The sequence below is a fragment of the Leptodactylus fuscus genome, chromosome 2 (genome assembly GCF_031893055.1).
Source record: "Leptodactylus fuscus isolate aLepFus1 chromosome 2, aLepFus1.hap2, whole genome shotgun sequence".
In the NCBI taxonomy this organism is placed as follows: domain Eukaryota; kingdom Metazoa; phylum Chordata; class Amphibia; order Anura; family Leptodactylidae; genus Leptodactylus; species Leptodactylus fuscus.
In genome coordinates, this window is record NC_134266.1 from 154,068,553 (window position 1) to 154,086,134 (window position 17,582).

Here is a 17,582-nt window from a genome sequence, read left to right on the forward strand (position 1 = left end):
TGAACTCCTGCAGAAAGCAGAAAATAATGGGTATATACTTATATGCACACTCCTCAAATTTGAAATTGAATAACTCCAGAAGAGTGGACAAGGAAGGAAGTTGCAGGTGTTGATAAGATCTGCAATGATTGTTGAGCTGTGACGTGTGGCAGGGACATAAAAGCCATATTTAAACCAGTTACCTAACTACCGCCATGGCAGCCATAGCGGCTGCTACTGGGCTTTGGATCTTAATGGGCCACTTCTTTTTTTTTTTTTTTTTTTAATAAGCCATTACCTGCTGGAGTAACCCCAGCAGGTAGTAAGCCCTATTTACTTACCAATCCCCATTCCTGCTCTTCTGCCTGGAGGGCAGGAGGGAAAGTAGACGTGGCCATGAACAGGAATGGGAACCGGTAAGTAATGCCATGGGCACATGGGAAGAGTATTTGTTGGGTAGGTTCACCTAGCAGTTTGGTTCTGAACTGAAACTGCTATTATACTCTGGGGGTCTCTTCAGAGGCCCAGGGCAGGTGACAAACATAAACACCAGTGTTACTCCCCTCTCCTGGGATCCGGCACTCCACCCTGCCATCTTTGGGCCTCTTTAGTGACATCATAGACATCACATGGGTCAGGCCGGCGTTACAACGTATAATAATGCTGAAGTAACCCACATCACTGAGGTCATTGAAGAGGGCTGAAAACACCAGGGAGTCACTCACTACGGAGCCCAAGAGAGATAAGTAACACTGGTTTTTATGTTTGTCACCTCCCCTGGGCCTCCGATCATTATACTCTGGGTCTGAAAAGACCCCAAAGTTTAAAAGTTCATGGGTGTGTATCCCATGTATCAGTAACACATCCTGATCAACGTCATTGATATCAAAGTCATTGAAATCTATCAGTCTGGAAAATTTACAAATCCATTTCTAAGGCTTTGGGACTGCAGAGAAACCACAGTAGGAAAACATGGAACAGTCACGAACCTTCCCAGGAACGGCCAATCTAACATAATTGCTCCAAGAGTGCATTGATAAATTATCCATGACGTCACAAGCCAGAACAACATCTAAAGCGCTGCAGGTCAAACTTGCCTTGGTTAAAGTTGGTGTCAATAATAAGAAAAAAATGAACAAAAATGATATCCATGGAAAGTTCCAAGTCAAAAATCACTAACAACAAAAGAGAAAAAAAAAACAAAAAACAAAGGCCTATTAAACATTTGTCAAAAAAAAAATCTTGATAACGCCCAAAACTTTTGAAAAAATAGTCTGTGGACTAACAAGACAAAAGTACTTTTTGGAAGGTGTGCATCCCATTACTTCTGGTGTAAAACTAACACAGAATTTCAGAAAAAGAACCAACAGTCAAAAAATGGTTGTGGTAGTTGCAAGTCTGGGGCTACTTTGCTGCTTGAAGATTTGGACAACTTGCTGTAATTAATAGGACCAGAAAATCCTGAAGAAGAACATGCGGCCACCAGTTTGTGACCTTAAGCTCAAGCGTACTTGGATTCTGCAGCAATCCACCTCTGAATGACTGCAAAAAAACTAAATAAAGGTTTTGGAGTGGCCTAGTCAAAGTTTGCACTTAAATCTAAATTGAGATGCTATGATATGACCTCAGAAAGGCAGTTAATGCTCAAAAATCCTTCAATGTTATTGAATTAAAATTCTGCAGAGAAGATTGGGCAAACAGAGATGTGAAAGACTCATTGCAGTTGTTAGGTTATTAGGTTTAGCAGGCAATTACTTTTTCACATAGGGTCAGGTGGGTTTGGATAGCTTTTTTACCTTGACTGAAATCATTGTTGAAAAACGGCATTTTGTCTTCACTAACATTATCTTTGATACTGAAACTTATTCGATAAAATCCAAAAAATGTAAGTATGACAAAAAAGCAAAGACAAAAGAAAGCTGTCATAGGTTAAATAGAACTAATAAGTTGTAGTACTATATGAAACTACAGCAGTGTCAGAATGTACTATTGTGTGAAAAAACACAGTAAATGGACAGAAAATCAGTGGAAGCAAGTTATTGCAGGTTCTTAGGATTGCTCCTACAGTGATATCTACACCAGCTCATAGCAAGCGTATATTTCTGGCATTATTTCTGGGGCTCAGCTTCTGCGTAAACAAAGGATTGGCCGTGCTGAACTCTAAGACCCCTTGCAGATTACCGTGGTCGAGATTCATGTGCTATCCTTGTTTTATGCGGCTAGCACACTGACTCATTCATTTGTATGGGCACATGCACAGAACCATGAGTATGCAAGCCATGATTCCACACTGCATCACATAGATCAGATCCTACTCTGTTCAGTTTTTGCAGAACGGACTTAGCCATAGAAGCCCATGGGAGACTTAAAACCTAGGATGGCAAATCGATCTACTCAGCGTGTCATCAGTGTGCGTTTTCTCAGACAATATATGGATATCATTAGATGTCTCCTGTGTTTGTTTTTTTTTGGTGGATCCGCAAACTAGAATCACACACTGATGGCACACTGTCCATTTTTGTGGCCCTACTTCACTGATGCTGAAGCCGCACTGAAGACAATCTGTCTGAAAGAACTGAACACTAACTACTAGTTTGCAGACTGCAAAATACCCACGGTGGTCTGCAACTAGCCTAAGGCTCTATTCACACAGAGTAACGCCAGGCGTCATTTGTGTGTAATTTGTGTGTCTTTTACGACCGTCATAAAACGTTTACATAGAGTTCTATAGGAAAAGACGTCCCGTAATTTACGGCCGTCATTTACGGCCGTCATTACAATGACGGCGTAAATGACGGCCGTAAATTACAGACGTCTTTTCCTATAGAACTCTATGTAAACGTTTTATGACGGCCGTAAAAGACACACAAATTACACACAAATGACACCTGGTGTTACTCTGTGTGAATGGAGCCTAAGACTGGTTGCAGATGACTGTGCTGCAACCGACCTGTTGTGAATTAAAAGCACAGGCTGCACAAGGGGAACACGGAGAGGTCCCCCTGTGCTGCCCGTGCACGGGCTGTGCTTCTGCGGCTCCTTTCATTAAATGAATGGTAGCCACGGAAGACGGGCCACAAAATAGGACAGGAATAGGACCTGTCCTATATGATGCAGTCCAGACTGTCAGCCCGCACCCAGGACCGTGAAATCCATGGTCCCCTGCAAAGAGCCTAACATGCTCAATCATTCTTTTCGGAAGTACCTCTCAGAGGAAAGAAGATACATCTTCATACACGTTAGATGGCTGGCTAGTAAAACAAAATTGTAAGGATTTCCTAGAGATCATCTACTGGGCACATGAAGATTGTAATCACATTAGAACTCAAGTAATCCACAGGCATATTGTATAACAACACAATGACTTGCCATTCTGCCATTACCTTGATTCCTTCAGGAGATTATGTTTGAAATCCCAGGCTGCACCCTGTAAAACAAGGCCCTTGAGGCAGAGCGGATACAACTCGATGTTACATTCTGGAGATTCCACAATGTGACACTGAAGAACAACCTGCAGTTGAAAGAAATGCACTCATTCAGGAACATTTCATATATGTAAAAATATAGATCCTATTTTAGATACATTTAGTAGATTTCATCCCTGGATCTGTCAGCTTTAGTCTCTGTCTAATTTGACAGTCTTAATCTGAAACATACATTTGCAGTAAGGTCAATTTTATTTTAATCCAAATATTTAGTTAAGATTTTTTATAATTGCTTTAGGCCAGAGATCTCGGAGGAAGTACACACAAAGAGAGGACATACAAACTCCATGCAGATGTTGGCTTTGGTTTCATTCATACCCAGAATCCTAGTGTTGCATGACAGCAGTGCGGACCACTGAGACACCATGCTCCCAACTGTTTGTTAGGCTAATGATACGGTACAACTACAGTATATGAGCTTTGGGAAGATAGAAAATAAAGAGCAGTTGTACTATCAAATTATGTATAGTGCCAAAATAGTTACTGTGCCTAAGGCCCCATGCACATAACAGTGTGCTGTCCTATATGGGGACGAATTTGCAGCGGGAATGTACTAGGTTGACACTGACAGTGACATCCATCTGTCATCCAAGTGCATTCCATGATGTACTTACCTCTAGGGAAACTTTCAATGGGTTCTGTTTCAATGACATGAAGCATGAAAGGACCTGCTCCACGTTCAAGAAAGGACTATCAGACATCCCTTCGCAGTGTGCATTAGGCTCTCTATATTATTTAACTGAGTGATCAGAATAGTTGGTTGTCATAGATATAATTTTAATAACTACTGTACTACATTATACTGATATCGTTTAAGCAGGTCTCATCTAATAGGTCTATGTAGCTTTGGTATTTATCTGATTTTGATTCTGGTCAGAATCTCTGTATTTATAGGGAAGCTGTCAGACTGACTCAGCTCTGAGCATATTTTATGCATTTTTATTGGATGCCTGTAGTAAAAGTCAATTAATGTATGCTTTACAACTGGCTCTTTCTATCATCTTTCATTTATCTCTGGGGTATCTATATTGGCTTAAATCATGCACACTGAAGCAGAAAATATTGATCTTTGTCTTAAAACCAAAATCATCATTAATACTGTAAAGTATCTGTTGGTCAGTGCACATAATAAGTTCCCCACAGTTTTTATCTATGATGTGCTATCTTTCAATTCTGGCTATGGAAATACTACAGCATATTTAGTTTAATGCTTCCTCTCTCGCTCAAACTGTCAGAAATTCCACTGCAAAAAATCAATAGGTTATTGTACCTGTACAGTGTTGGGATGTGTGGAAACCTCACCATATAAGATAAAAAATATAAAATTATATATTGTTTTATTTTTTATATGGAATCTTTCTGGTAGTTTTTCTCCCATAAACTGGCCTCATCATGAGTAGGATAATGTAATGACTAGAGATGAGCGAACAGTGAAATGTTCGAAGTTCAAAGTTTGATTCGATTAGCCACTTAATACTCGACTGTTCGATCGAACCCCATTATAGTCTATGGGGAATAAATACTCGTTTAGGAGGAAACCACTATTCGACTCAGGAGGGTCAGCAAGTCCACTATGACACCCCAGGAAATGATGCCAACACCCTGGAATGCAACTGGGACAGCAGGGGAAGCATGTCTGGGGGCATATAACATACCCAAGTCACTGTATTACATTGGGATCCCTGTCAGCTTGCGATATGTGCGAGCTCACTTTTTCCCATAAGAATGCATTGACCAGCGTTGATTGGCCGAATGCCAGAGTACAGTATTCAGCCAATCAACGCTGGTTCTGCCGGAGGCTCGTCTGTGAGGAGGCAGAGTCTAAGATCGGACCAAAATGGAGACTGCTGTGGACCAATCTTAGACTCCACCTCCTCCGGCAGAACCAGCGTTGATTGGCCGAATGCTGTACTCTGTATGGCATTCGACCAATCAACGCTGGTCAATGCATTCCTATGCTGAGATGTAGCAGTGCTGGCCATGCGCTCAGTACTGCTACACCAGAGATGAAGCAGAGCTGAATGTGCGCTGAACCCTGGGAGATGTCAATCTTGTCCAGGAGGTGTGATTAGCAAGTGGACAATGTGACTACACTGAAGCTGTGCCCGCCCACCATGACAACTTAGGGTAATTTGAATATAACTTTTTACACTTTGAAACATTTGTAACTTCACTTTGCTGCAACAGAAAGATTACACTAAAAGGGAATTGCTTCATCTTGCACATGACAGGGCCATTTTTTTTATTTTTTGCTGTAGTTGTACTTTGTAGGTTAACCACAATAGAGCACATCCTACTAAGTTTGTGTGTTCGTGTATTTGGATGTTTGGATGTTTGTTCCTCATTCACGCAAAAACGGCTGAACCGATTTGAATAAAATTTGGCACATAGATAGTTTGTAACCTCAATTAAAATATAGGCTACTATTTATCCGGTAAATGACATGGCTTCATGTCTGTTATGAATTTATGTTCATATACTATATTACACTGCTCTTGGCAGCAGCTTATCTCAGGTTCTGATAAAGCCAGGTCTGTTATCTCTCTGTGTAAACACTCAGCTAACCCTAAGTCCATTCTGTACAAGCATTTGCATATTATCTGACCAGGTCCAGGCAACATGCTGACACACTACATAGGAAAATGCCTTAATCCAAATTGGCAGTTTGCTACTTTTAAACATGCCAGAAAAAAAGAAAATCTAATTTGGCACAAAATTCTAAAACCATGACAGCTATGAAGGTAGCCAGAAGTCACAGAGTTCTCTTCAAGAGGAGCTGAGAGGGATCACGAACGCCAATAACATGTTCATTATATGGCATCCCAGTGAGCTGCTGAGATGCTGGAACAATCACGGGCACAGCACGAGGAACGAGTTTAGGAGTAGGCCAGCTTGACAGCTGCCGAAACGCCGGAACAGGCGGATTATCAACGCCAACAACACGCTCATTAAATGGCGTCCCAGTGAGCTGCTGAGATGCTGCAACAATCACAAGCACAGCACAAAGAACGCCGGAGCAGGCGGATTATAAACACCAATAACACATTCATTATATGGTGTCCCAGCGAGTTACTGAAATGCTGGAACAATCACAGGCACAGTGTGAGGAACAAGTTCAGAAACAGGATAGCTTCAGAGCTGCCGAAATGTCATAGCAGCCAAACCATCAATGGCAGCAATTTACTGAATATAGGCAGATCATCGACGCCAACAACACGTAGACGAAGTCCCGGGCAAAGACTAGTATTTAATAATTTCATAATATAATACAACACCATACTGAATATAAGCTGCATTGGAGGAATTGTCATTGCAAGGTTTGCAATTTTTTTATGCTTTTTATTTGTAATTCCCAAATAAAATTCCAGTTAAAAAATATTTCTTTTGTATACTAACAGAGAAAGGTAACACTGTAATGAGATAAATGTGGGATGTGTGTAAATAAATGCTGTATAACTCAACTGATATACAAGTATGGGCTTCATTAATAGGTTGTAAGTCAGCATTGCGCACCCAACATTATCCTGTGACTGATACCTTAAAGGTCCATTCACACGGAGGAAAATCTCACTTTATTTGGTGCTGAATTTTCAGCGCTGAAAAAAAAGCCTCCCATTGACTTCAATGGGTTCTGCTAGCTTTTTTTTTCCACTAGCGGAATTTTCTGCTAGTGGAAAAAAAAAAAGCTAGCGGCACCCATTGAAGTCAATGGGAGGCTTTTTTTTCAGCGCTGAAAATTCAGCACCAAATAAAGCGCCATTTTCCTCCGTGTGAATAGACCCTCCAGGGGTATTCCCTGTCCAATCTCTGTCAGGATAAGTGTCTAATCACTTGGGGCCTGATCGCCAGATCCTTCAGTAATCAGGAGGCTTTATGGTCATAAGTCCATCTAATACCTCCTGGTGAATGGAGTATCAGTGCGCTTGTGTGACTGATGCTCCATTCACGGCTCTGACGGAGAATACAGTCACATCAGCCCCATAGAAGCAAAAACCTCTGGATTACTGGCCATTAAGTTACATATTAAATATGTCAGTGAATGTTATCATAGTACATTGTCGTCCAAAAGTATGAAAACACCTAAAAAAAAAAATGGAGAATGATGGTTGGGAACTCCATCCTGTGTGTAGCTTGTTGCTAGGGTTATGTATGTGTATGTATCTCTATGTATGTATCAGATACATATATTACATGCACCCCTACCCATCTGAGAAAAATGACTTGCTGCCAAGATGGCAGCTTTAAAAAGGGTCACCATGTTGGACACCACCACACAAAGATTTGCCCCCTTCCCATTAGCAACATGTCAAACACATGATGGTGTTCCCAACCACTAGTTTCCATTTATTCAGATGTCTCTATATTATGCACCTATAACACTTGAGCATGTCTGTATCCTGCTGGGAACCATTAACTCACCTGACAACAGATAAATGAAGCCAAAATCAGGTGTGGATCATAACTGAAGCAATAGTATAAAGAACATGTGATACTTCTCTTCTGTTGACGATATACCCCTGGTTTCAAGGATTGCAATAAAAGACCATGTAAGAACACGTAAACCCCAATTTTGGTCTGAAATTGTAGAGCCCCTTTCACCACTTCAGTACCTGGCCAATTTGTGGTCCAGGACCAGACACATTTTAGGTTTATTTTGTATGTGCGGTTTTGAGGGCTGTAACATTTTTTCCGTATGTCTCAGTCAACTAATTTTTGCGTCTTTTTTCGGGGACACATAGGGCTTTATTTTTATGTTATCTTTATTTTCGAATGTGTTTTAATTTTTTTTTATATCCAGGAAAATATAAACAAAATAGGACGGAAATTGTGTCTGGTTTTCAATTTATTATTATTATTATTATTTTTAATAACACAAAGTGTCACTGAAAAATTTTATAATATAGTTTTTCCTCTCCGTTACGGTAATTTTTATTTTGTATGGTGTCGTCGGGGGTGGGGCTATAACCTTTAATAACGGCGTTTTATTAGCATATTATTTATTTATTTATTATTATTTTATTTACTTTTTTAAAAACTTTTTTATTATATTTTTATTTTATATTTTTTCCAGATTGTGTCCCCATAAGGTGATAAGAGACCTTTGGGGACATCTGATCACTTATTTTTTGTACTTGAGGCTGATTTCTCCTATAACTGGGGCTGCTACATTTAACCCCAGTTGCAGGAGGAATACAGCCTCTGCATGCTGTATACACAGCTTACTGAGCTGATCTGGGGTCCTGTAGGACCCAGCAGCTCTTGAAAGACGCTGCTCCCGGCGGATCACGTGTCCGCCGGGTCAGAGGGCAGCTGCATTATGGCAGCATCCATAGCCGTGTATACAGCGCTCATTGAGTGCTGTATACACAGCGATCGAGATAGCAGGGGAGGGAATAAATCTTCCCTGCTATCTCTCTGGGAGCTCCGGCTGAAGTTACAGCCGACTCCTAGTGAAAGCAGCTGCACGATCTCTGTGCAGCTGCTGTGTTCTGACTGGACGTACAGGTACGTCCTGTCAGAACTAGGCAACCACTTCCCGGACGTATATAGTCTATGGGCGGACCGGAAGTGGTTAATATTATGACTGATTTTCATGCTGTATCAAAATAAATGTTAGGCAATAGCAGACACAACGTTTCTCAATTTCAGTAACAAAATATACAATATGAAAGAGGTATCAAAGAAAAATCTACATATAAGTTTACTAAATACAGTATTTCACATCAATACAAATAATCATCAAACAGGGTTACAAATATATACCTCATGCAATAAAAATCCATGATGAAGTGCAAACTCTACTTTCAGTGCCAGCAGCAACGCTTCTGGGTTAACCAGTCCTCCAAGGTTTATGGAGGTCAGTGCATCCTTTTCACCCTTGGCAAATGGCATAAGTCCTTTCTCTACCCACTGCTTTAGCTGTCCATGGTTTCTTTGCAGACCTGAATAACATAAAATTGTCAGATAGTTGCAGAAAATACAAACTCATGTAGCTAGAACATTAATTTTTTATGTGGTCTGGTTGCAGTTCAGGAAAGATTTATAGTTACATTTAGCTTTTAGACGGTGAAAAGTAGATGTAAAACAATGGCTACTGAATGGCTTTGCTGACCCTCGCTGCTATTCCTTTTTACAGTTTTATTTTCTCTAAGACTACTGTAGTACAGTTATTTCAGACAATTTCAAACAGGAGAAGTCTATATATCTTGAATACACAGCAGCTTTGTTGACTTATTGGCACAGAGCATGCCATATCTCCAATGCAATATAGCGTCCAGCCAAGCTAACAGGTTGGCATTTATATGGTCCATCTGTTTGTTTGAATTCTTTTCCAAGTCTGAAAACTGACATTAAAAGCTGTCAGGGTGGACATATTAGAAAACACATAAGATGCTATTTATGTGTCAAAGTCTAACATATTTTTTAGTGTACTGATTCGGTATAAGAATAGCATGCACTTTCTGCGTCCTGGCTTTAAGGATTTGTTATACTCTTTAATACATCATATTTCTAGATTATCAACCCTTAGAGAGAGGATCTAATGTTAGTAATATATTGGACGCATTATCCTACATTGTCAATATCGGCTGTACAATCCTATATGATACTGAGCCAACTTGTGCATTAACTGAATGTATTGTAATACACTAAATCTACAGTAAGTAACCTATTTTGCTATGATTTGTAACCTTGAGTTGGGCAAGCAATCAGATTGTTGTACCCAACTGCTAAACAGCTGGAACAGTAAGCAATATGGTCACACGTGCCCAGTAGGCATTTTCACAAGCATTTAGACTTCAAGACAAACAAATGAAAAAAGCAACTGTACATAAAACATTCAATATTTCACTATACGGGATCCATGGTTATAGTTGTTGTTGACTGCTTTCAAAATTCTGTTGGTTGCTCTTGGAAACAGACAAATATTTTCATTACAAAACTAGTGTCAACTACTGACAGATTAAGGAAAATGTACAAGTGCAACTTGAGTTAGAGAAGTGCTCAGAACCCAAAGATGTATACTATTTGATGCATATCAGCCGAAAAGAAAATATGGTGGGAATGTCACAAAAACTGGAAAGAAATATAAAAATATATAAAACATAAATCTGATTAAATAACAAATTAAAATAGACATAAATGAGATACAAGCAAAGCAAAAGCAATGTCAGACAATGGAGCAGAGGTGCATAGAAAATATCAAAAGCTCTATAGTCATGGTGAGAAGATAAGTACTAAAACTGCCTATTGCATATACTGATCTTATACAACAGATTTTGAAGGTTCAGTGACACATACAAATAAGTGAAGGAGGCAAACACACAAGTAATAAGTCAACCATACGTACCCATGACATAGATAATAACCAGCTATATCTCTGCACCGCTGACACACCCGACGTACATTTTTACAATACTTGTTACAGACTGCAGTGTTACCCATGTTGCCTATTTTCCCTTAAACTGATAATTTAGAGAGGGATATAGTGTGGGAGAACTGCTATTTTTCCCCAAGACTGTTGCAGTATGCACAGGCGTTTAGCTTGTAGGTCCCGGACTGGAGTAAAAGTTCGGGCCAGTCCTGCAGGGCAATCCATTCCAGGCTTGGAAACAGACCAGCAGGGCTTTGTAAGTAGCACAGGTGTGCTGGTTAATGGGAGAGAGAGGAGAGAGACTGAAACACACACTCAACAAGGCTGGGAAAGCTCTGCCAAAAAGGACGCTGTTAAAGTGCCGGGTATGTGTACCCCTTGTTTACTTGTGAACCCTGTTTGTTAGGAGGTCAGCAGTAGGTTGACCACCTGGTTAGTGAGTGAATAACTTGTTCAGTAAGCCGCCGGATAGGCGTAGGTCTTTATTTTCATTTGTTTGTTTTGACATGCTGAGCAGCACTACCTGTACCTTTAAGCTTGTCTGCTGCAATAAAGACTGCTTTTGGGAATGAAACCAGAGCTTCTGAATCAACCGTACATCACTATATATATATGTATTTTATGTGTCTTATATATTGTGTGTTTGTAGGGATGTGTTTATACTTCATGGGCAATATAAAACAGTCATTGTAAGGGTATGAGTTTTTGCAGGTGGATTTTGACAGGGAATCCGCCTCAAAATACGCCTGCAAAAATGGCTCCCATTTTTTTTCCCACTAGCTAGTAGCGGAAAAAAGAAGCGACATGACCTATCTTGCCACGGATTCCACGGATGAGTCACCCATGGCATCCATGGCTTGAGACACGCGCCTGTTTGGGCCCATTCATTCGAGCCTAATCAGGAGCAGGATGCAGCGACGGAATGCCAATGCACTGCATTGGCATCGCGTCGTGGCTAGCCACTTGGAAGTTCACACGGCGTAATTTGGTTTCCACTGCATGAACATACCCATAGACTTCATTCAAATGAACATGATGAAAAATAGCTGTGAATAACAAATATTTTTCCGCATAGATTTGCATCCATGGGGCATCTATTTTTACAAACCATATGAGTCTATTGAGGGATCTGTAAGCAAAAGTGGGCAAAAATATGTGGACATAATTTTTTGATGGCCATTAAAATGAACCATCAAAAATTGGTTCTTTGAATAGCCCCATTAAAATTAATTTATTGATTTAATGCGGCTGTTTGATGGCCACTTAAAAAAAATAAAAAAAATACTTGTCATATGGATATAGCCATAGGAACTCTGATGAAACCCATCTACACATTGTGGAAAAATAAGCGCAGCGGAAATTATGTGATTTCCAAAATCGTCACATTTTTGGAAATTGCAGCATGTCAATTATACCTACGGAAATGCCAGCGGTTTCCCTGTAGGTATAATTGAAGAAGAAAGTTTGTAAAGGTAAACTTTGTGGACTTTCCATGAAAAGCGCTGTGGGAAAAACCACAATGCCTTTCTTCCGCAGTTTTTCCTGCAGTGCTTTTTGGCTGCAGCCCGCTACGTGGGGCCTTAGCCTTACACCTAAAATATCCTGGACTAATAGACATAAAATGAAATTATACATTAACTTACTGTTTTTTTCTACTGTCTACTCTTAGCAATAATGTCATTACTGACAATAAGATGAATAATATCACCTCAGTAGAGTAAAGCAAGAGTAACAATATCTGACTTGCTAAACAGGAAATACAGTAGATAACTTTGGTATTAGATATGAATGAGAGATGCACAACTTGCCTTCTAGCCAGGAGATAATATTAAGAGACACTTGGCAGCTATGTGGGGAAAGCCACATTTTCGGGACCTCTCCTTTCTCTAAAACTTCAGCAGTGTCTCTCAGACTTTCTGGTATTGCTGTTGCACCTCCCAGTAAACAATTTGATAACACTGACACTGTGCTCTTAATATGAGTAAGCTTTGTATTCATCCAGTTGCACTCCTGAAACATAGAAGCAGAATCCAATTTTATTAACAAATTTCTTTTTATAGAAAAGTATATAAAATATGGAAAAAAAACTGAAAAAAACACAAAGAAACAAGACACACATTAACCCATGTTTACTAAGACCCATGACCAGATTGTCAGTCAGGCGCAGGTGGAAGGGGGTGCAAAGACCCTAGGAGTAGCGTTAAAGGTGTGGACGGACATGTGTATATGTGCCTTACCAAACACAGAGTAGTTTAGATGGGCAAAATTAGCTAACAAACTCCCTTTAAGATGATAAATGTGGCATGATAAGAAATTCCACCTGATATTTTAAAACACTGTTACAGTTCCAAGAATTCAGGATTACCATATTTTTTTTGACACCCTAGGCTAAAAATGACTGAACAGTATGCCACAGCTGCTGAGATGGTACATGGCTTGTCAGACTAGCTTATTTATATTCCAGTCTCAGAAAGTGAGTGTAAAATGCTGCATAATAATATTGATCATCTATGTACAGCTTGGGTACATTTCTTAGATGTCCAACTGTGCTTTATTTGTGAGAAGCAGAACCTAAAGAAGAGAAACTCGGAACTAATCATTGTCACATTGTCACAATTCTTGAGATTTCCTATTGGTTCACACTGAACAAAATTCCTACATATACCAACATACCTTTACCAGCACTGTGTTTTCAATGTTTTTTAATATCTTTTTGACATGCATCCCAGTCTGAAAGATGCATTGTCATATTCTTTGCAGAATGTCCTATTCCTGCATAAACAGACTATACAAGACTATTGCTCTGTGAGAGGTACCAAATCTATGGTAAAGTCATGATTTGTAAACATTCACAGAAGAGATATAATAGTATTATTATTAGCAGTAGTATTTTCATAGTGCAGACTCTATCTATGTGTAGTTATTGCAATGGTACATGTATCATCTTAAAGGAGAAATGCAGTAAAAACAATTCTCTGAGTCACCGCATAAGAGCTGACCCGGGTGCCTGGCAATAGGTCTTCACACAGTCCGGCTGCCTGGCCAGTCCTAGAATTTGGATGCTCCACTAATCCGGGGCTCCGCTTTATCGACCAGTCAGGAGAATTGATTGGCAGAGAATTCAGGAAGAAGATTGGTGCAGACAGTCTGAGTGCTTGGATCTCTACCTAAATAGTCTCTATACTGTTGTCTGTAACAGTTATTGTTTATTACACCCTGTGTACTATCCTAGTGACAGTCTTATCTGAACTGGCTTTTATTTTGACCTTTCAACTGGAATACCCCCCACTACCTGAACTGTGTTTTGATCCTCCTGGACTGTCTGACAATCCATTTATCTGCCATGCTCGGAAATATTGTGCTACTGTGGGATTTTGACTTTTCTATTGTTTTCCCCTGGCTGTGATAACTTCTGTATTGGTTACCTGGTACAGATACGTGCTACATGCAAAAGTTCAAGAGTGAAAACCTTAAGTCCTTTGAACTCTACTAACCAAACTGGCCCCTGTCAATTCCAATAAAAGATCAAATAAAATCAGATGAGCTAACCATCAGATATGGTATACAGTGAACGTGACAAGATAGGCTATGACACTCTGATACCTGTTATAAAATATTGTACATACAACATACAACACTTTAGCATGCTTGGCTTTCTGACCATGATCAACCTCATAAACTATGTAATCATGTAACATGATGCATCTGGCTCAACAGAACAGCAATTTACACTTGAAAAAGGGTGTATACACGCCCGAAACGTGTTGTGTAACTATTGCCAATAAAATTCTAGCTATATGACCATATTGTGGAAGCGCGATTCCTACTTGTTCCCATCTTCCAAGTGAAGAATAGGATTGGTCCCTGTCTGCATTATCCATATGCCTTCGGGTGTTAAGGAATCAGCTGCCATCCAGAGAGGAAACCTCTGCAAAATTGGTTCTAATGTCCATCAAGGTGTTGTGGTCATCCAGAACCCAAACAGGTGAGACTTCCATATTTTCTCACCAGTTCTTGTCCATTTAATTGAATTACGCAAAGGGGCGCTCGGTGTCCTCTCTTTTTCTTTTCTAAGCCCTCATATAATAAATGATATTTTTAGACTTGTATACTAGCTTTTTTTAGACTTAATTCTATGTTAAAAAGTTATATACTTTTCCAGTTTTCTTTCTGTATCAATTCTTCATGATTTTCTATGTATGAATTTTCTCTAGTAACAGCTCAGTTAGAGGGTTGATGAGGATAATATTGTAGCCTGTTTTATAATCAGGGGCGTAACTACCATAGAGGCAGCGGAAGCGGCTGCCACAGGGCCCGGGCCATTAGGGGGCCCGGTGACAGCCGCTACCGCTGCATTTTTTAATTTTTTTTTTAAAATAGGCCGTTACAGGCCCTATTCACTTGCCGATCCTGGCTGGGCCGGGATCGGCAAGTGACACCGCGGGCCCCACAAATGCTATCATTATACTCAGGGGTCTGCAAAGATCGGCGGATCGAGAGAGGTAAGGAACATAAACAGTGTTACTTACCTCTCCATGATCCTGCCAGGCCTCCTTTCTGACGTCTCTGACATCACATGAACCCGGCCTGCGTCCCGGGTCATGTGACGTCTGACGTCTTTTCATAAGGACGCCAGCAGAGAAGACAGCGGAGAAGACACCGTGGGAGCCGGAGACAGGTAAGAAACAGTAATTTTTTATGTTTTTATTCCCCCGGGTTTCCGATTATTATACTCTGGGGTCTGAAAAGACCCCAGAGTATAATAATTGTTTATGGGTGTCCACTATGGGGGATAATACTGTGTGCAGGGGCCAGTAAGGGACATAATACTGTGTGCAGGGGCCAGTAAGGGACATAATACTGTGTGCAGGGGCCACTATGGGATATAATACTGTGTGCAGGGGCCAGTAAGGGACATAATACTGTGTGCAGGGTCCAGTTAGGGACATAATACTGTGTGCAGGGGCCACTATGGGACATAATACTGTGTGTAGGGGACACTATGGGGGATAATACTGTGTGCAGGAGCCACTATGGAGGATAATACTGTGTGCAGGGGCCACTATGGGGGGTAATACTGTGTGCAGGGGCCACTATGGGACATAACACTGTGTGCAGGGGCCACTATGGAGGATAATACTGTGTGCAGGGGCCACTATGGGGGGTAATACTGTGTGCAGGGGCCACTATGGGACATAATACTGTGTGCAGGGCTTACTAAGGGACATAATAGAGTGCGGAGGAGGGGGTCGGTCGAGGTCTTCGACGTCGGTGTCTGTTGGGGGGGGCCATGTCAAAAGTTCGCCACGGGACCCCGCCATTCCTAGTTACGCCACTGTTTATAATACAAAGAAAGTTATAAAGCTTAATAAAGTATATTACAAAAATGGGAAGCAAACAGCCCCCAACGCAATAGTGAAAAAAAGAACAATGACAAGTTATACTTTAAGCAAAGCTATAGTAGAAGTGTTAGCCTGTTGTCATCTTCCTTTTCCCAACAGAAATAGTAATATATTTAAATAAAACATCTGTCCTTCCTCTAAGAAAAGAGAAAACAGTTTTCCAACTTCTAAAGTAAGTCTTTTCTTTTAGGAGTACTTAGCAAGAAAGTGGGGAAGGTGAAAGGTAGAGGCCCTCTAATCCAGCCAATGCCTTGTAAATATTCCTGATACGATTAGTATAGAAAAAGGAATTTAGTCCTATAGCACTATCATATGCTGTTTATAACATAATATCCATTCCATACTCATCTACAGAAAATTAATATAGTACTATTCTTAGTTGTTTAACTTTCAAGCAGTGGCATAACTTGAGATAGTGAAGAGGATGCGGTAGCACCAAAACATGTATTTTCACAATATGAGGAGAGAACTTTGCTATAATTGATACTAATGTATCATTGTGGCCCAGGAGCTTCATGGTACCCCTCTGGTTATAAGGTTCCTCAGCTCAGAATTCTCAAACCATTAATACTCCATGGGAAGTATGGGAGTCTCTCAAACAGACTTAAGTGTTCCCTTGGTGCGCAATAAATCTTCATGCTATAGACCTCTAGTTATTTTGTAATGGATATAATATTAGAGTTAAATATGTGTTACAATATCAATATGAATGTCATTCAATGTGATGACTTAACTAAACACATCATTCTGATACATAATAAAATTATGTCCAAATTCAGTATGTCTAAAGTCACTATATTTGTAAAAACATAAGCACACAAACATCTGTCTTGCCTATATTTTGGAATACATATTTGACAGACATGTCGGATGATAGGAAGGAAGACAAGGAAAGTACATACAGAGACTCGGAAAGGAATCACTGACTGTAAACATGATGCTTTCAGGACAGACATTCGATACAAGACATTGCACATAATTTACCAATACAATGCCCAATATTTCATTAGAATGCAAAAAGGCTCTCTAGACAAGAAAATCTGTGAATTCTACAAGATGGGTTTGATGCTTTTTTTCCTTTGAAATTAAAGACTGCAAAAGTGTAACTTCTTGTACAAGCCTTGTTGCATAATGCTCTATGCTTCACTGCAGAAATGTGGGAATATTTCCCAATTAAGTGGTTAACCATAATACCACTATGGTCAATTGAAACTGCTCATCACAATAAAGACGTTCAGAGAACTATGTTCTTTCTATTATGCCTGCAATCCAAAGTGCATCAGTCTGCAACTTCCCTTGTTGCCAATGATTAATAGCCCATAAGCGGGAAGAGTCCACAAAGAA

At 40.1% G+C, this 17,582-nt stretch overlaps 1 protein-coding gene across 1 annotated transcript in view; it reads right to left on the minus strand.

The window, feature by feature from the left end:
- The window catches only part of LOC142194092 (uncharacterized), a 412,519-nt gene that overhangs the window by 20,905 nt on the left and 374,032 nt on the right, over positions 1–17,582 (minus strand). The window contains exons 94-96 of the mRNA XM_075263119.1: positions 12,645–12,846; positions 9,228–9,406; positions 3,363–3,490 (exon numbers count right to left, since the gene is read on the minus strand). Coding sequence (XP_075119220.1) covers positions 3,363–3,490; positions 9,228–9,406; positions 12,645–12,846 — 509 coding nt within the window. The remainder of the gene's footprint in view (positions 1–3,362; positions 3,491–9,227; positions 9,407–12,644; positions 12,847–17,582) is intronic.